The following is a 20,754-nucleotide window of genomic DNA, read 5'->3' on the forward strand; positions in this document are numbered from 1 at the left end:
AGTAAGGCTGAAGAAGCTGAACAGTTCTATGAAGACCTACAAGACCTTCTAGAACTCACACCCAAAGATGTCCTTTTCATTATAGGGGACTGGAATGCAAAAGTATGAAGTCAAGAAATACCTGGAGTAACCGGCAAATTTGGCCTTGGAGTACAGAATGAAGCAAGGCAAAGGCTAATATTTTGCAAAGAGATCATAGCAAACCCCATCTTCCAACAACACAAGAGAAGACTCTACACATGGACACTGCCAGATGGTCAATATCAAAATCAGACTGATTATATTATTTGCAGCCAAAGATGGAGAAGCTCTATACAGTCAGCAAAAACAAGACTGGGAGCTGACTGTGGCTCAGATCATGAACTTCTTATTGCCAAATTTGGACTTAAATTGAAGAAAGTAGGGAAGACCACTAGACCATTCAGGTATGACCTAAATCAAACCCCTTTTGATTATACAGTGGAAGTGAGAAATAGATTCAAGGGATTAGACCTGATACACTAGATCTGACACACAGATGGACAGAGGTTCATGACATTGTACAGGAGGCAGTGATCAAGATTATCCCCAAGAAAAAGAAATGCAAAAAGGCAAAATGGTTGTTTGACGAGGTCTTACAAATAGCTGTGAAAATAAAAGACGCGAAAGGCAAAGGACAAAAGCAAAGATATACTCGTTTGAATGCAGAGTTCCAAAGAATAGCAAGGAGAGATAAGAAAGCCTTCCTCAGTGATCAGTGCAAAGAAATAGAGGAAAACAACAGAATGGGAAAGACTAGAGATCTCTTCAAGAAAATTAGAGATACCAAGGGAACTTTTCATGCAAATATGGGCACAATAAAGGGCAGAAATGGTATGGACCTAACAGAAGCAGAAGATATTAACAAGAGGTGGCAAGAATACACAGAAGAACTATGCAAAAAAGATCTTCATGACCCAGATAACCACGATTGTGTGAACACTCACCTAGAGCCAGACGTGCTGGAATGCGAAGTCAAGTGAGCCTCAGGAAGCATCACTACAAAGAGAGCTAGTGGAGGTGATGAAATTCCAGTTGAGCTATTTCAAATCCTAAAAGATGATGCTGTGAAAGTGCTGCACTCGATATGCCACCAAATTTGGAAAACTCAGCAGTGGCCACAGGACTGGAAAAGGTCAGGTTTCATTCCAGTCCCAAAGAAAGGCAATGCCAAAGAATGCTCAAACTACCGCACAATTGCACTCACCTCACACGCTAGCAAAGTAATGCTAAAAATTCTCCAAGCCAGGCTTCAACAATACATGAACCATGAACTTCCAGATGTTCAAGCTGGTTTTAGAAAAGGCAGAGGAACCAGAGATCAAATTGCCAACATCTGTCGGATCACCAAAAAAGCAAGAGAGTTCCAGAAAAAACATCTACTTCTGCTTTATTGACTCTGCCAAAGCCTTTGATTGTGTGGATCACAATTAACTGTGGAAAATTCTGAAAGAGATGGGAATACCAGACCACCTTATCTGCCTCCTGAGAAATCTGTATGCAGGTCAAGAAGCAACAGTTAGAACTGGACATGGAACAACAGACTGGTTCCAAATTGGGAAAGGGGTGCGTCAAGGCTGTATATTGTCACCTGGCTTATTTAAGTTATATGCAGAGTAGATCATGAGAAATGCTAGACTGGATGAAGCACAAGCTGGAATCAAGACTGGCGGGAGAAATATCAATAACATCAGATACACAGATGATACCACCCTTGTGGCAGAAAGCAAAGAAGAACTAAAGAGCCTCTTGATGAAAGTAAAAGAGGAAACTGAAAAAGTTGGCTTAAAACTCAACATTCAGAAAACTTTAAATCGTGGCATCTGGTCCCATCATTTCATGGCAAATAGATGGGGAAACAGTGACAGACTTTATTTTTGGGGGCTCCAAAATCACTGCAGATGGTGACTACAACCATGAAATTAAAAGACGCTTACTTCTTGGAAGAAAAGGTATGACCAACCTAGACAGCTTATTAAAAAGAAGAGACATTACTTTGCCAACAAAGGTCCATCTAGTCAAAGCTATGGTTTTTCCAGTGTTCATGTACGGATGTGAGAGCTGGACTGTAATGAAAGCTTAGCACTGAAGAATTGATGCTTTTTGAACTGTGGTGTTGGAGAAGACTCTTGAGAGTCCCTTGGACAGCAAGGAGATCCAACCAGTCCATCCTAAAGGAAATCAGTCCTGAATATTCAATGGAAGGACTGATGCTGAAACTCCAATACTTTGGCCGCCTGATGTGAAGAACTGACTCATGTGAAAAGACCCTGATGCTAGGAAAGATTGAGGGTGGGAGGAGAAGGGGATGACAGAGCATGAGATGGCTGGGTGGCATCACCGACTAATGGACATGAGTTTGAGTAAACTCCACAAGTTGGTGATGGACAGGGAGGCCTGGCGTGCTGCAGTCCATGAGGTTACAGAGAGTCAGACACAACTGTGCGGCTGAACTGAACTGAACTGAACCTCCTTACTGTCGCCTGTAAGCCTTTCTCCATCTGCCCCTCATCAACACCACTGCCTGGCTGCCCCCCTTACACAGCACTGTCTAGATCCTATCCTACATCCCAGCCCTTAAGGCCTGCCTTCTCTTCATTCCAGCACCTCAGGACACTTGGACTTGGTACCTTTGACCTGGACTTTTATCCTCAGATTTTCACACAGCTGGCTCCTTTTTGTTCTTTCTTGGCTAAAGAGGTGTTTCCTGACAACCCTATATAAAAAGGGCCTCGTGCCCACTACCACTATTTTATTCCTGTTATAATACAAAGGCAAAGTGAAAGTGAAGTTGCTCAGTCGTGTCCGACTCTTTGCGGCTCCATGGACTGTACCCTACCAGGCTCCTCTGTCCATGGAATTCTCCGGGCAAGAATACTGGAGTGGGTTGCCATTCCCTTCTCCAGGGGATCTTCCCAACCCAGGGATCAAAGCCTGGTCTCCCACACTGCAGGCATACGCTTTACCATCTGAGCTACGAGGGAAGCCAAACACGAACTCCTTTGAGCAGGATAGACAAAGGAGTCTCTAAAATTCTGCTGTTTTTAAATTTACTGTCTGCTTTAACAAAGCTGGAAGTGTCTGATTCATACCTACGTACTTCCAGGACACAGACTCTGCTCAAACATCTATTAAGCAAATTAATTACACTTCTAAAATTCATCTTACCAAAAAAGAAAAAGTAAATAAATTCCATACTCACAAACCCCAATTCAAACATTTTTAAAATCTGCAGACCAGCTTACATACAAATCTATACTTGATTACAAATTAAAATATAGAAACTCTGACTGACTATACGATTGCTTAAGAAACTGAAGAAATGGAGGAAAAATCTGACATGTTTCACTGAAATACACTGAAATCAACAATGGAATTGGTAACTTGTAACCTATTCTCCCCAGCTTTGCTTCATAATGTCAATCTGCTGGCTGCCTCTCCTCTTCTATTAACTCAGCAACTGAGATTCTCCAGAGCACTGAAAGGCTGCAATGCAGTAGCAATCTCCTCATCCTCCACTGGCCCCAATTTTCATGCTCCGCAGGCTCCTCTGCTACTTCCTCAAAGCTCTACAGCTCGAGAATTTTCAACAGCTCAATCAAGCAGCAAATAGACGGCTGGAAACAGTTTTTTCTGGGAACTGATTATTTGCTATCTCAAATGCAATAGGATTTCTATATCTCTTTGTTCATTGAGAAATAAAATATTTCATACAGAGGATGGATTTATTCTGTAAGAATCAGATCAGATCAGATCAGTTGCTCAGTCGTGTCCGACTCTTTGCAACCCCATGAATCGCAGCACGCCAGGCCTCCCTGTCCATCACCAACTCCCGGAGTTCACTCACTCACATCCATCGAGTCAGTGATGCCATCCAGCCATCTCATCCTCTGTCATCCCCTTCTCCTCCTGCCCCCAATCCCTCCCAGCATCAGTCTTTTCCAATGAGTCAACTCTTCACATGAGGTGGCCAAAGTACTGGAGTTTCAGCTTTAGCATCATTCCTTCCCAAAAAATCCCAGGGCTGATCTCCTTCAGAATGGACTGGTTGGATCTCCTTGCAGTCCAAGGGACTCTCAAGAGTCTTCTCCAACACCACAGTTCAAAAGCATCAATTCTTTGGCACTCAGCCTTCTTCACAGTCCAACTCTCACATCCATACATGACCACAGGAAAAACCACAGCCTTGACTAGACAAACCTTTGTTGGCAAAGTAATGTCTCTGCTTTTGAATATGCTATCTAGGTTGGTCATACTTTCCTTCCAAGGAGTAAGCGTCTTTTAATTTCATGGCTGCAGTCACCATCTGTAGTGATTTTGGAGCCCAGAAAAATAGTCTGACACTGTTTCCACTGTTTCCCCATCTATCTCCCATGAAGCGGTGGGACCGGATGCCATGATCTTCATTTTCTGAATGTTGAGCTTCAAGCCAACTTTTTCACTCTCCACTTTCACTTTCACCAAGAGGCTTTTGAGTTCCTCTTCACTTTCTGCCATAAGGGTGGTGTCATCTGCATATCTGACGTTATTGATATTTCTCCTGGCAATCTTGATTCCAGCTTGTTTCTTCCAGTCCAGCGTTTCTCATGATGTACTCTGCATATAAGTTAAATAAACAGGGTGACAATATACAGCCTTGACGAACTCCTTTTCCTATTTGGAACCCAGTCTGTTGTTCCATGTCCAGTTCTAACTGTTGCTTCCTGACCTGCATACAAATTTCTCAAGAGGCAGATCAGGTGGTCTGGTATTCCCATCTCCTTCAAGAATAAACATTTTTAATACTGATCTGACAACTCTAGACAAATCCACAGCTACACATTGTAAAGTTAGAGATACAGAAAATAAAGGAAGAAGAAAATGGCAATAATTTCGAAGTACTGAATAATTCTTGTACAAAGAAAAAGTATCTTTTCTGAAATATGCACTTCCAAAGTTACAAAATATGAATGCTTTTAAACAATCAGTTCTAATTTCACAGAATCACAAAGATACCACAGAGTCCTGAATAGTTTTTAATTAGTTTTATGCAAAATGCAATTAAATAAATAAGAAAAATAAAAGATTATTATAGGGATCAGTTGTAAACACTGTATTTTTAAAATTTGCTATATAACATGGTACTGAGAGACAGATCAGGTATGTTGAAAATATCAGTACATGGGCCACCAAAAAACACATAAAAAATCAACTATGGACCATATTTCTTTTTAAATCAACTAGTGATTTAAAAAAACAAATCAACCCTGATACTTTTATAATTCAGAGAAAAGCACATATGCAATAAATAAAATAATCTCAAAGTATGTTTTACCTTGATGTGAAAATCACGATTATCAGAGAAAACAATGGGAAAAACAAAGAGAAAAAAGTGATTCAATGACAAACAAGGAGAAAAGAGACAAGCTCCCAGACAAAACTCTCAATCCTCCTCTTTCCTCTACCACATGTACAAACAGACAGGCAGGAATGAAAATAAAAGTAAATTATTTTCATGAGACAAGACCCTAGTCTTTTTATCATCAGGATAATGCACCTAAAAACATGTGTGCTATGTTACATACATTTGCAGCAATGGACATAAAAAGGAAACCATTTTTGGATGAGGTCATAGAGTCAATGGACAGTCAGGGACTCCCTGGTCCTGTTCTATATACTTTATATAATTGTACATTTCTTCCAACAGACTCAGAGGGCTTTAGTTCATTTATGCCAGATTCATATAATGTTTAATTAATTATAATACATACACACAAACATCTGGGCCCATGACTTCGTGGGAAATAGATGGGGAAACAGTGGAAACAGTGTCAGACTTTTTTGGGCTCCAAAATCACTGCAGATGGTGATTGCAGCCTTGAAATTAAAAGATGCTTACTCCTTGGAAGGCAAGTTATGACCAACCTAGATAGCATATTCAAAAGCAGAGACATTACTTTGCCAACAAAGGTCCGTCTAGTCAAGGCTATGGTTTTTCCAGTGGTCATGTATGGATGTGAGAGTTGGACTGTGAAGAAAGCTGAGTGCTGAAGAATTGATGCTTTTGAACTGTGCTGTTGGAGAAGACTCTTGAGAGTCCCTTGGAGTGCAAGGAGGTCCAACCAGTCCATCCTAAAGGAGATCAGTCCTGGGTGTTCATTGGAAGGACTGATGCTGAAGCTGAAACTCCAGTACTTTGGCCACCTCATGCGAAGCGCTGAATCATTGGAAAAGACCCTATGCTGGGAGGGATTGGGGACAGGAGAAGAAGGGGACGATAGAGGATGAGATGGCTGGATGGCATCACTGACTCGATGGACATGAGTTTGGGTAAACTCCAGGAACTGGTGATGGACAGGGAGGCCTGGCGTGCTCTGATTCATGGGATTGCAAAGAGTCGGACATGGCTGAGCGACTGAACTGAACTGATATATATACACACAAAATAGGGATGACAAAAAATATATAAATAATGTAACATTTAAAAACCACTGAGCGGCTCTGACAGGGGAGCTTAAATAAATGCATAAACTAAACAGCAAAAGCATCGCAATGACCTCTCACACACTAGGTAAGATGGATACCTTAAAAAGGGAATTACCATCAGACAAAAGCCAACACAGGAGCTGTGGGTTTGATCCCTGGGTCAGAAAGATCCCCTGGTGGAGGAAAAGGAGAATCCCATGGACAGAGGAAGCTGATGGGCTAAAAGTCCATGGGGCTGCAAAGAGTGGGACACGACTGAAGCAACACACACACACTGTGGCCTCAGCTCTACAAGTGTTGTATCTAAATACGGATATGCAAGAGACTACCAGAGCCACAAATTACGTGCTATCTAACAGAGTTTCTACTGTTACATAATGAAATGTAATCAAATGAAGAAATATATGAAGTTCTATACGACCCATTACAATTGTCAAAAGCAATCTTACCGGAGCGCAGAGTAGACACCCAAAGACAGAAATGAATAATCAGGATCGTAGTACAAATATACAGATGATACACAGTATGGAAGAATGTCAATCACCCCCACAGCAATGATCTTCCCATCAAGCCAGTACTGCTGGTGAAAGGAGCCATAACCACAATCTGGTCCATTAGGGGAATTCTCTGTCTGTGAAAAAGTAGACATAGAAACAGCTTGTCACTTTTATCCTTATATTAAAAAATATTAATAATTAACTTTTTCTATTTGTATTTTACTCAGCGAGTAACTCCTAAAATTTCTTCTTTTTTGCAACTATCTTCTGACTCTCAGAAGAGTCATATCCTGAAAAACTTTTTAGTTGTAGAAACACTGATATAACACAACAATAGAGAAAAATTAACCTAACATTTTTTTCAACTTATTTTTTCTGTTCCACGCAAAAGCTGGGAAAGAAATGATGAATGAGAGAAAGATGGAGAACATAAAAGTGAGGGCTAAGTGCGAACAGGTGACCTATCCTCAGCTGCCAGCCAGGCCTGGTCTATGACCACTCTTGCGTTCATAAGGCATATGAGCTCATCATTTTTTCTAGGTACAAGTTCCTGCGTAAGCACAAAGAGCTATGACATTTCTCCCTATTAGCCAAAGGACAGTGCAAGTTATCCCCTTACCATTATTTTAATGCACCCATAATCCCACAGAAGAAAATGCCACAAATTTTTCTAGAGATTGCAAAATATAACCATTTTCTGTAAATAGTTTATGATATCTCTCATTTTAAAATTCAACATGAATTTAAATATAACTGTTATTAAATGAAAACCATACAGTGAAAATTATGGAGCACCATAAGAAAATGCTTTGTCAGAAACTGAATGAATGTTAGAGATTAACAATTTAAGTGAACAAATATATTAATAACAAAACTTGTGTAACATATTCACACACTCAAAGTCACTGAGAATGTATATGGAAAAAGGCTAGAACGGAATGGAGAACGAAAAAAGCAGGTTTGTTAACAATAAAACCAGAAAAAGACATTACAAGACAGGAAAACTATGTAACAGTATCTCATAAACACAGAAGGAAAAATCCTCACAAAATATTAGCAAATCAAACCCAACAATGTATATAAAGAATTACACACTATGACAGAGTGGGATTAACCCCAGGTATGCAACGTTGGTTCAAATATTAGAGAATTTAAAAAAGAAAAGCAATTAATGTAATCCAACCATCAAAATAGGCTAAAAGAAAAGTATGATCATGTTGATTGGTAGAGAAAACACATTTGACAAAATCCAACACCCATTCATGACTAAAAGTTCTCAGCAAACTATGAATAGAGAAACTTCATCAACTTTGTAAAGTACTCATACAAAAAAATCTACAGCTAACATCATACTCAACTGTAAGAAACTGGATCATCTCCCCCTAAAATGGGGAACAAGACAGTGATATCCTCCTTCATTACGTCTATTCAACATCATACTGGAAATCTTAGTGTAATAATATGAGAAAAAGAAATAAAAGATATTCATATGCACTGAAAAGAAAAAAAAAACTGGTTCACAAATGACATGACATACCATGCAGAGAATTTCAAAGAATCAACAACAAAAGCTGAAACTAATGAGCAATCACAGGCAGATTACAGGACACAAGGTTGACATGCAAGGCAACTGCCCCTATTCACAAGCAATGGCTGGAATTTGAAATTAAAAACACACCATTTAAAAAACCATCAAAAAAATTTACACACATAAGTATAAATCTAACAATATATTCAGAATCCATATGCAAAATACTACAAAACTATGACAAAAGGAATCAAAAAATACATAAACAAATGGAAAATATTATATGTTCATTTTGACTGAGATGTCCATTCTTCCCAAGTTAAGTCTTCAGACTGAATGCAATCTCAATCAAAATCCCAGCAATTTTGTGAATACTGGCAAATTATTTCTAATGCTTATATGGAAAGGAAAAAGAGTAAGAATACCAACACAATACTGAAGAACAACAAAAGTCGGAAGACTGACACCACTTGACATCAAGACTTACTATAAAGCCACAATAATCAAGCTTGTGTGATACTGGTGAGAACAAATGAAACAACAGAACAGAATACAAAACCCACATAAATACAGTCAACTGCCCCTTGACAAAGAAGCAAAAGATAATTCAAGAGAGAAAGATCGGTCTGTACAACAAAAGGTACTGTACCAACTGGACATCCAGATGCAAAAAAAAGCAGTATCTAGTCAAATACCTCGCACCTTTCAAAAAAAATTAACTCACAATGGATCACAGACTATGTAAAATGTGAATCTTCTAGATGATAATGCAGGTAAAAATCTAGGAGACCCTGGGTATGGCGATGAGTTTTTAGATAAAACACCAAAAAGCACCATCCATGAAGGAAATAATTGTCAAGCTGGACATCACTAAAATTAAAAATCTCAAGTCTGTGAAATACATTGTTATGAGAATAAAAAGGCAAGCCACTGACTAGAGAAAACATTGCAATATATATCAAAAAGAACTGGTATTCAAAAAAAAAAAGCACTCTTAAAATTCACAATGAGAAAACAACTCAATTAAAAACCAGGTAAAATATCTAGTGAGACACTTCACCAAAGACGATGTACAGACACCAAACAGGAATACAAAAGATGTTCAAATAATAAAAAGACGCTCAATATCATTTGTTGTTAGGAAACTGAAATTTTTTTTACAAAAACAGAGTATTACACAGCTATTAGAATAGCTGAAATCCAATAACCTGAATATCAAATGCTGGTGAGAATGCAGAGCAACAGGAATTCTCATTCACTAAAGGTGGGAATGCAAAATGGTACAGACACTTTGATACTGACACTGGACATCCAGATGCAAAAAAAGCAATATCTAGTCACAGGCCTTAGATCTTTCAAAAAAAATTAACTCACAATGGATCACAGACTATGCAAAATGCAAAACTTCTAGATGATAACATGTTTGGTGGCCAAACACAAAATGGAGAAACGTTAAATATTTATTGCTAAGTGAATGAGATCAGTGTGAAAATGCGACAGATTATACAATTCCAATTACATTCTATAAAAGGCAAAACTGTTGAGAAAGTAAAAGATCAGTGGTTGCCAAGAAATTGGGGGTGTGGGGAAGGATGAACAGATGTAGCACGGGGGACTTACAGGATGAAACTGTTCTATGTAATAGTGTAGTAGAGCAAACATGACATTATGCACTTGTCAACACTCACAGAATTTCACAACATGAAGAGTGAGCTTTAATACAAGCAAATTAAATGGCTGATTCACTTTGCTATACAGCAGAAACTGTCCATAAGTCCATACTGATATAAATGATTGAATAAACTAATACATGAGGAGGAAGACACCAATCTCCCACGCAGAACTGTAAAGAGCTTATGCAGATACTCTGCCTAAACTGAGGGAAGCATGAGTGAGTGAGTGAGTGAGTGAGTGAAGTCGCTCAGTTGTGTCCGACTCTTTGCGACCCCGTGGACTGTAGCCCCCCAGGCTCCTCCATCCATGGGATTCTCCAGGCAAGAATACTGGAGTGGGTTGTCATTTCCTTCTCCAGGGGATCTTCCCGACCCAGGGATTGAACCCAGGTCTCCCGCATTGCAGGCTGAAGGGTTTAGAGGCCGTCAAATGGACATGACGTATAAAGGCAATTTTGATGGTTTTACATAGAAATGACCTCTAATGGAAGAGAACACAAACGGCAACTATTTGAGACACATTTCTATGTAAAATATAGTTTGCACACAATTCAGCATTTTAAATGAGCACTCTGCAACGGAGACCAAGTATCAATCATCTCTTGAGGTTTTATAATTCACTACTATTTCAGTGGGGGCTGCACACAGTGACTTCTTTCCCAAAAGCACAGTTTGGGAAAGGGGTGGGAGAGTAACTGAGCAAATAAGAGAACATCTACCATGGTGCTAGCAACATCAGTGATTTCTACAACTTCCGATGCTGTAGTTAAAATGGTGCTTAGACAGTAAACACATCTTTAACCTTTTAAGAGCTTCTACCAACTATAATAATAAATGTCAAACCCCGGTTTTAGCATTCACTGTCACACATGGCATCGCTCTTTTAAAAAATCATTACTATTTCTCTAGAAACAGATACAGCTTGAAGAGCAGAAGGGATAAGCAAACAGAAGTATTATACAAAAGGAAAGCAGAAAGGATATTAACCTATGGTATCTGCAACACCTGAATTAATGTCAATCCTCTAAATTGTTAATAGGCGTGAGGCCTAATCACCTTAGAAAATAGAATGTTCCAACTATGTAATAAAAAATAAACTCTACATATCATAGAATTTTATGCAAACCATCTTTTAAATATAAGCCTCGAGGCTCACAGGAATGAACTCCGTGTCTTTAGAAGTACTCGTGCAGGAGAGCAACCAGTGCAGCGACACAGAGACAGAAACAAACTGTCAGCTCATGATGGGGAAGCCGGGGAGCCTGTCAGATGTGAGAAAACCTCCAAGGCAAAGCTAACTGGATGACTCTGAAATGAGTCTAAATTCTTCCATGAGTTCAGTTTAGTGTGCCCTTCCAAGGCTCATTAAATCAAATGAGTGTGTTCATTCATTCATTTAAAAACGTATTTATCAAGAACATAGTAAGTACGGACTCAATAAGCACATTCTCAATAAATAAATAACCAATATATTCTGTTAGCCCTAAATATGAATCAGCCCTACATGGTGTACTAGCCTGAAAACCTTTTTTTCAAACTGCAATTACCTTCTCAGTTTTCAAAGTCCATCACCGCTCTCATCTCCTGGATCTCCCACTGGTTCCTTCTCCTACAAGTCCAGTCATCACCAATTTGCCCTACCAGAGGCATTACTCCCCCCTCTCAGTTCCACGTGAGTTAGGTATCTTCCCTATCTGCAAAGCACTGCATATAGACAGGGGCTGTTTTATAATTACTTAGCAAAAAACCACCTACTCTGACTCCCATCACATCACCTGAGGAAACCGGAAATCCAGGAGTCAACTAAGCAATAAACTGGTCATAAAATCACGGAGTTATTAAATGACACACAAATTGGCCTCCGAGCCCCTAAGTCAATGCTAAACAAGAAAACCAGCTACTTTTAAATGCTTTTAAATACGCTCACTTCTCAAATATCCTTCATCTATCGAAGCTAGTAAACAAAGCAGCATGAAATACAAAGTGCTTCAATGCAGGGTTAAAAAAATTTTTTTTCTGAAAATCTGCTTTGCTGTACTCCTTTTCTTTCCATCATGCTTTCTGACAATTAAAACATAAGTGATTTCCTTTTCCCCTCGTGGGGTCTTCACTGACCTAATTTTAAAAAACAGATTTCAAAAACGGAACACACTCCAATTAAAGACAGATACGAAGGTATTTTTCTAAAACTATATCTGAGACGTCAGCACTACTGTTAACAATGATCTACTAGTCTCAACTTGCTAAGTTAATCAATATTTTCAAGCTTTTCAACAAGTACTTGGCAGCTGCGGAAAATAGATTGGAAGTGAACCTGAAATATTGATTCCCTCAGCCCCCTTTGCAGCTGGAACAGCCAGAGAGCCCCCAGATCACTCACTTCTGGCTGGGGAAGTCTGAAAAATAGCAGTGTCCAACACCATATACTGAGCTGATCTAACTAACATACTTGATGTCTGTCTATGCACACATATATGTGCTGAATCAGCTACTTTTAAACACTTTTAAATAAACTCGCTTCTCAAATATGCCTCATCTATCCAGGTCAGTAAACAAAGCAGCATGAAAAACAAAATGTTCCAATGCATGGTTAAAGAAAAAAAAATTTTTTAATCTGCTTTGCTGTACTCCTTTTATTATTCCACCTGACTTAAAACTGCCGTAATAGAATTTCTTTCCCTCAAACACAACCCCTTAATTCAAATTATGTAATACTTTAAAACATGGAAGGCGCACAAAGAGTTTGAGGGACAGAGTGAAGGAGATAAGAACAGAAAGAACAATACTTAGATCTGTGAAATCAGAAATCAGCAGAACTCTCGGACTTGATCTCCAATCTTTCAACAATATCCTTAAAACCCAGACTCACTGAACTTGATCAAGCCACAGGCTTCACCATGCTGTGACGTGGACACTTATTGATTACAAGTGTGTTAATAAGCTGAGTTCAGTTCAGTTGCTCAGTCATGTCCGACTCTTTGCAACCCCATGGACTGCAGCACGCCAGGCCTGCCTGTCCATCACCAACTCTCGGAGTTCACTCAAACTCATGTCCATTGAGTCGGTGATGCCATCCAGCCATCTCATCCTCTGTAGTCCCCTTCTCCTGCCCTCAATCTTTCCTAGCATCGGGGTCTTTTCAAATCAATCAGCCCTTCAAATCAGGTGGCCAAAGTATTGGAGTTTCAGCTTCAGCATCAGTCCTTCCAATGAACACCCAGGATTGATCTCCTTTAGGATGGACTGGTTGGATCTCCTTGCACTCCAAGGGACTCTCAAGAATCTTCTCCAACACCACAGTTCAAAGGCATCAATTCTTCAGCACTCAGCTTTCATCACAGTCCAACTCTCACATCCACACATGACCAGTGGAAAAACCATAGCCTTGACTAGACGGACCTTTGTTGGCAAAGTAATGTCTCTGCTTTTTAATATGCTGTCTAGGTTGGTCATAACTTTCCTTCCAAGGAGCAAGCATCTTTTAATTTCAAGGCTGCAATCACCATCTGCAGTGACTTTGGAGCCCCCAAAAATAAAGTCTGATACTGTTTCCCCATCTATTTCCCATGAAATGATGGGACCGGATGCCATGATCTTCGTTTTCTGAATGTTGAGCGTTAAGCCAACTTTTTCACTCTCCTCTTTCACTTTCATCAAGAGGCTTTTTAGTTCTTCTTCACTTTCTACCATAAGGGTGGTGTCATCTGCATATCTGGGGTTACTGATATTTCTCCCAACAATCTTGATTCCAGCTTGTGCTTCTACCAGTCCAGCGTTTCTCGTGATATACTCTGCGTATAAGTTAAATAAGCAGGGTAACAATATACAGCCTTGATGTACTCCTTTTCCTATTTGGAACCAGTCTGTTGTTTCATGTCCAGTTCTAACTGTTGCTTCCTGACCTGCATACAGATTTCTCAAGAGGCAGGTCAGGTGGTCTGGTATTCCCATCTCTTTCAGAATTTTCCACAGTTTGTTGTGATCCACACAGTCAAAGGTTTTGGCACAGTCAATACAGTAGAAATAGATGTTCTTCTGGAACTCTTTTGTTTTTTCGATGATCCAGCCGATGTTGGCAATTTAATCTCTGGTTCCTCTGCCTTTTCTAAAACCAGTTTGCACATCTGGAAGTTCACGGTTCATGTATTGCTGAAGTCTGGCTTGGAGAATTTTGAGCGTTACTTTGCTACTGTGTGAGATGAGTGCAATTGTGTGCTCTTGACCTTGGACATAGGATATCTCCTCTTGGCCGCTCCTGTGCTGCGCTGCGCAGCCGTGTTAATGAGTAGCAACTAGAAATCATCTTTATTGTAAATTTAAACCATCAGGTAATATAGATTTGTCACCTTTACCTTCACTAGGTTACAAAGAGCCAAATCATTCTGTCCCTTCCATTAACTCCCCAAGGGGTTCAGGCTCCCAGTATTAGATAGGCCTCCCAAGTCACTGACTGGTCTCCACGGAGTGTTTTGAGAATTCTACTTCAATTCTTGGGATCGCTGCACTTCTTTATGTTACTAAGTCCTTACTAAGTTAAGGACTTTTAATGGTTAATACTCTTAAAAACACAGCAGATGAGACAATGGCAGATTGTACAGGAAAACACATTATTTGGGAAAGGGAAAGTAACAGCGGTGCTGCCTCAATGAAACAGCATCACGAACTCAGCAACACTCAAACTTCTCAGCCTCAAAACCCCTTTACACTGACAAAACTGAGGACCCCAGAGAACTTTTACTTATTGAACTGTGTCTGTATACACTTACTGTATTAAATACAAAGACCAAAATATGTTCCAAAAGTATTTTCCTATTAATTCACTTAAAACAACAATAAATCCAATACATGTTAAACATACTTTAAGAATTCTTGTATTTTCCAAAACCAAAACAAATCTAGTCAGGAGAACGGCACTGTCGAACATTCCTGCACATCCTGTGCAGGTGTGTGTGTGCTCAGTCATGTCCAGCTCTGTGCAACCCCATGGACTGTAGCCCATCAGGCTCCTCTGTTCATGGGATTCTCCAAGAATACTGGAGTGGGTTGCCATTTCCTCCTTCAGGGGATCTTCCTGACCCAGGGTCCAAACCCACATCTGCATTGGCAGGCAGATTCTTCGCCACTGAGCCACCAGGGAAGCCCCCATTCATACTTTTCAAATGTAGATGGAGAAGGAGTCTATAAACTGTAAACTGCAAACAGAAAGGAAGCTGGCCACAGTGACGGACTCCAGGATTCATAATCAAGATACCTGAATTTGAGCCCTAACTCCCCCCACTGTACAATTTCTGTCTATTTTATCTTAGCAAGACAATAACTTCTTTTAAAAGCATCCATTTCTGCATTATAAAACAGGAATACTACTAGGCACCTTCAAAGGTAGCTCTGAAAAATAAATGACAAGGCACAAACACTCTGCAGATTGAGCAAATTTAAGGACGTTTTTGTTTCAGCTTTAAGGGGTCTGAATGACACATCCTAAAAGATTGTGTCTAAGAAATTACATCAGTAGCTCATTGAATAGCAAACTTATACAAGCTAACAGAACCTATCTTCAATTTCCTTACAAACAGCTCAGTAATGAGATTAGCAATATGCAATAGTTCATCTTTCTCATGCCTGCAGTTTATCACAGTTTCAGATAAGTGAAAGAATAAGCAAAGTTATTTTTATCAGTTCCTAAATTTCAAGAATTTAGCTGATAACAGGAAAAATACAACAATAAAGCTCATGGCTAGCTATACAAAAGAAAAAAATGACTTAAATGTTGGGGAGGATGGTACGGCTTCGGTGATTAATGAGCTATGCAGTACAATACCAAAGGTGCTCTGTAGAAACGACATCAATATTAATGGGCGAATTCAGGCTTCCGGCTAAATGGTTCCCAAAATGCATGTATATTTACACTGATAAAGTACACCTGTCTCCTTACCCACCTGCTTCGATGTGCCTCAGTTATGTTTAAAACAGACACTGTTACAACGTAAACAAACAGGCAAATGAGGAGTCATACTCCATATGCACTAGAAACAGCACTGGGAGGACTGACTCAGGGGTTCAAAGCCTGGAAAAGCGGAAGTCGTCAGGGGCTACGCAAGGGCAGGACCTGTGTTCTCCTCCCTGCCACATCATCCAAAAGTAACTCTGCAATCACACCTGTTCACATACAGATCTGTGATTTGCCAACTGATGTCCTGAATTTTTTAAACAACAGTTTACTGAGGCTTCCTAAGGTAAGCATTTTAAGCACCTGATTAAAAGTGCACTGCCTGAAAATGACAGTAACGCTGAAGAAGCTGAAGTTGAATGGTTCTATGAAGACCTACAAGACCTTTTAGAACTAATGCCCAAAAAAGATGTCCTTTTCATTATAGGGGACTGGAATGCAAAGTATGAAGTCAAGAAATACCTGGAGTAACTGGCAAATTTGGCCTTGGAGTACAGAACGAAGCAGGGCAAAGGCTACTAAGAGTTTTGCCAAGAGAATGTACTAGTCATAGCAAACACCCTCTTCCAACAACACAAGAGAAGACTCTACACATGGACATCACCAGATGGTCAACACCAAAATCAGATTGATTATGTTCTTTGCAGCCAAAGATGGAGAAGCTCTATACAGTCAGCAAAAACAAGACCAGGAGCTGGCTGTGGCTCAGATCATGAACTCCTTATTGCCAAATTCAGACTTAAATTAAAGAAAGTAGGGAAAACCACTAGACCATTCAGGTATGACCTAAATCAAATCCCTTATGATTATACAGTGGAAGTGAGAAATAGATTTAAGGGACCAGATCTGATAGACAGAGTGCCTGATGAACTATGGACAGAGGTTTGTGACAATGTACAGGAGACAGGGATCAAGACTATCCCCGTGGAAAAGAAATGCAAAAAAGCAAAATGGCTGTCTGGGGAGGCCTTACAAATAGCTGTGAAAAGAAGAGAAGCGAAAAGCAAAGGAGAAAAGGAAAGATATAAGCATCTGAATGCAGAGTTCCAAAGAATAGCAAGGAGAGATAAGAAAGCCTTCCTCAGCGATCAACGCAAAGAAATAGAGGAAAACAAAAGAATGGGAAAGACCAGAGATCTCTTCAAGAAAATTAGAGATATCAAGGAACATTTCATGCAAAGATGAGCTTGATAAAGAACAGAAATGGTATGGACCTAACAGAAGCAGAAGATATTAAGAATAGGTGGTAAGAATACACAGAAGAACTGTACAAAAAAGATCTTCATGACCCAGATAATCACGATGGTGTGATCACTCACCTAGAGCCAGACATCCTGCAATGTGAAGTCAAGTGGGCCTTAGAAAAACATCACTAAGAACAAAGCTAGTGGAGGTGATGGAATTCCAGTTGAGCTATTTCAAGTCCTAAAAGATGATGCTGTGAAAGTGCTGCACTCAATATGCCAGCACATTTGGAAAACTCAGCAGTGGCCACAGGACTGGAAAAGGTCAGTTTTCATTCCAATCCCAAAGAAAGGCAATGCCAAAGAATGCTCAAACTACTGCACAATTGCACTCATCTCACACGCTTTCATTGAGGCAGCACCGCTGTTACTTTCCCTTTCCCAAATAATGTGTTTTCCTGTACAATCTGCCATTGTCTCATCTGCTGTGTTTTTAAGAGTATTAACCATTAAAAGTCCTTAACTTAGTAAGGGGTTAAAGAAATGCAGCGATCCCAAGAATTGAAGTAGAATTCTCAAAACACTCCGTGGAGACCAGTCAGTGACTTGGGAGGCCTATCTAATACTGGGAGCCTGAACCCCTTGGGGAGTTAATGGAAGGGACAGAATGATTTGGCTCTTTGTAACCTAGTGAAGGTAAAGGTGACAAATCTATATTACCTGATGGTTTAAATTTACAATAAAGATGATTTCTAGTTGTTACTCATTAACACGGCTGCGCAGCGCAGCACAGGAGCGGCCAAGAGGAGATATCCTATGTCCAAGGTCAAGAGCACACAATTGCACTCATCTCACACGGTAGCAAAGTAACGCTCAAAATTCTCCAAGCCAGACTTCAGCAATACATGAACCGTGAACTTCCAGATGTGCAAGCTGGTTTTAGAAAAGGCAGAGGAACCAGAGATCAAATGGCCAACATCGGCGGGATCATAGAAAATGCAAGAGAGTTCCAGAAAAACATCTATTTCTACTTTATTGACTGTGCCAAAACCTTTGATTGTGTGGATCACAATAAACTGTGGAAAATTCTGAAAGAGATGGGAATACCAGACCACCTGATCTGCCTCTTGAGAAACCTATATGCAGGTCAGGAAGCAACAGTTAGAACTGGACATGGAACAACAGACTGGTTCCAAATAGGAAAAGGAGTACATCAAGGCTGTATACTGTCACCCTGCTTATTTAACTTATATGCAGAGTACATCATGAGAAACGCTGGGCTGGAAGAAGCACAAGCTGGAATCAAGATTGCAGGGAGAAATATCAATAACGTCAGATATGCAGATGACACAACCCTTATGGCAGAAAGTAGAAAGGAACTAAAAAGCCTCTTGATGAAAGTGAAAGAGGAGAGTAAAAAAGTTGGCTTAAAGCTCAACATTCAGAAAACTAAGATCATGGCATCCGGTCCCATCACTTCATGGGAAATAGATGGGGAAACAGTGGAAACAGTGTCAGACTTTATTTTTGGGGGCTCCAAAATCACTGCAGATGGTGATTGCAGCCTTGAAATTAAAAGATGCTCACTCCTTGGAAGGAAAGTTATGACCAACCTGCTGCTGCTGCTGCTAAGTCGCTTCAGTCATGTCCGACTCTGTGCGACCCCATAGACGGCCTCCTACCAGGCTCCTCTCTCCCTGGGATTCTCCAGGCAAGAACACTGGAGTGGGTTGCCATTTCCTTCTCCAATGCATGAAAGTGAAAAGTGAAAGTGAAGTCGCTCAGTCGTGTGCGACTCTTCGCCACCCCATGGACTGCAGCCTACCAGGCTCCTCCGTCCATGGGATTTTCCAGGCAAGAGTACTGGAGTAGGGTGCCATTGCCTTCTCCGAGGACCAACCTAGACAGCATATTAAAAAGCAGAGACATTACTTTGCCAACAAAGGTCCATCTAGTTAAGGCTACAGTTTTTCCAGTGGTCATGTATGGATGTGAGAGTTGGACTGTGAAGAAAGCTGAGCACTGAAGAATTGATGCTTTTGAACTGTGCTGTTGGAGAAGACTCTTGAGAGTCCCTTGGACTGCAAGGAGATCCAACCAGTCCATCCTAAAGGAGATCAGTCCTGGGTGTTCATTGGAAGGACTGATACTGAAGCTGAAACTCCAATACTCTGGCCACCTCATGAGAAGAGTTGACTCACTGGAAAAGACCCTGATGCCGGGAGGGATTGAGGGCAGGAGGAGAAGGGGATGACAGAGGATGAGATGGCTGGATGGCATCACCGACTCGATGGACATGAGTTTGAGTAGACTCCAGGAGTTGGTGATGGACAGGGAGGCCTGGCGTGTTGTGATTCATGGGGTCGCAAAGATACGGACACGACTGAACTGAACTGCTTGAAAATAACTTATTCCTACAACTGTTTTGTTTTTTGTTAACAGTTCAGGAAACACTATAAATAATCTTCAGATTAATTTTAAGAATAGAAACTCATGAAGATATTCAAATGGCCAAAAAGCACATGAAAAGATGCTCAATATCATTAATTATTAGAGAAATACAAATCAAAACTACAATGAGCTCACATTGGTCAGAATGACCATCATCAAAAAAATCTACCAAAAAAGGAAAAATCTACAAACAATAAATTCTGGAGTGGATGTGAAGAAAAGGTAACCCTCCCACACTGGTGGCAGGAATGTAAACTAGTACAACCATTTACAGAGAACAGTACAGAGGTTCCTTAAGAAAACTAAAAATAGAGCTACCATATGATCCTGCAATCCCACTTCCAGGTATATACTCAGAGAAAACCATTAATTTAAAGAGATACATGCATCCCAAAGTTCACTGCTAACTATTTACAACAGCCAGGACATGGAAGCAACTTCAATGTCCATCAACAGAGGAATGGATTAAAAAAAAAAATGCGGTACATACACACAATGGAATATTACTCAGCCATAAAAAATGAAATGATTTTATTTGCAGCAACCTGGATGGATCTAGAGACTGTCATACTGAGTGAAGTAAGTCAGAGAAAAATAAGCATCATGATATCACTTACATGTGGAATATTAAAAAAAAATGTTTCAAATGAACTTATTTATAGAACAGAAATAGAGTCACAGATGTAGAAAAACTTATAGTTACCTGGGAGAGGGATAAACTGGGAGACTGAGATATTTCAATAGAATTTAAAAAAAAAAACAAACTTAAAGGTGTGCTAAACCAGTATGACATCAAAATTTACATAATTTCTTAAAAAGACCCAAAAATGAAATTTAAAAATTGGAAATAATATAGTCTATAAATAAGAAACTAAAAATAATAAATTTAACTTGGAAAATGCAAACAGCAGTACTCATGGTTAATACATCACACAGCTTTGCATAAGCAATTTCAAATTGAATGCAACCAATTCTTAATTTTCTGGAGACA

At 39.9% G+C, this 20,754-nt stretch overlaps 1 protein-coding gene across 48 annotated transcripts in view; it reads right to left on the bottom strand.

The window, feature by feature from the left end:
• Nucleotides 1–20,754, bottom strand: part of ATE1 (arginyltransferase 1) — a 162,632-nt gene that overhangs the window by 79,993 nt on the left and 61,885 nt on the right. For 38 of the 48 annotated variants that reach the window (XM_086377897.1, XM_086377896.1, XM_086377934.1 and 35 more), the window contains one exon: nt 6,933–7,114. The exons of the other annotated variants lie outside the window; for them this stretch is intronic. In XM_086377897.1, the coding sequence (XP_086234023.1) occupies nt 6,933–7,114 (182 nt within the window). The remainder of the gene's footprint in view (nt 1–6,932; nt 7,115–20,754) is intronic. 48 annotated transcript variants of the gene reach the window in all.

This window comes from Bos grunniens, chromosome 26 (genome assembly GCF_055505025.1).
Source record: "Bos grunniens cultivar Pamir isolate PY7600 chromosome 26, Bosgru_T2T1.0, whole genome shotgun sequence".
NCBI lineage: Eukaryota > Metazoa > Chordata > Mammalia > Artiodactyla > Bovidae > Bos > Bos grunniens.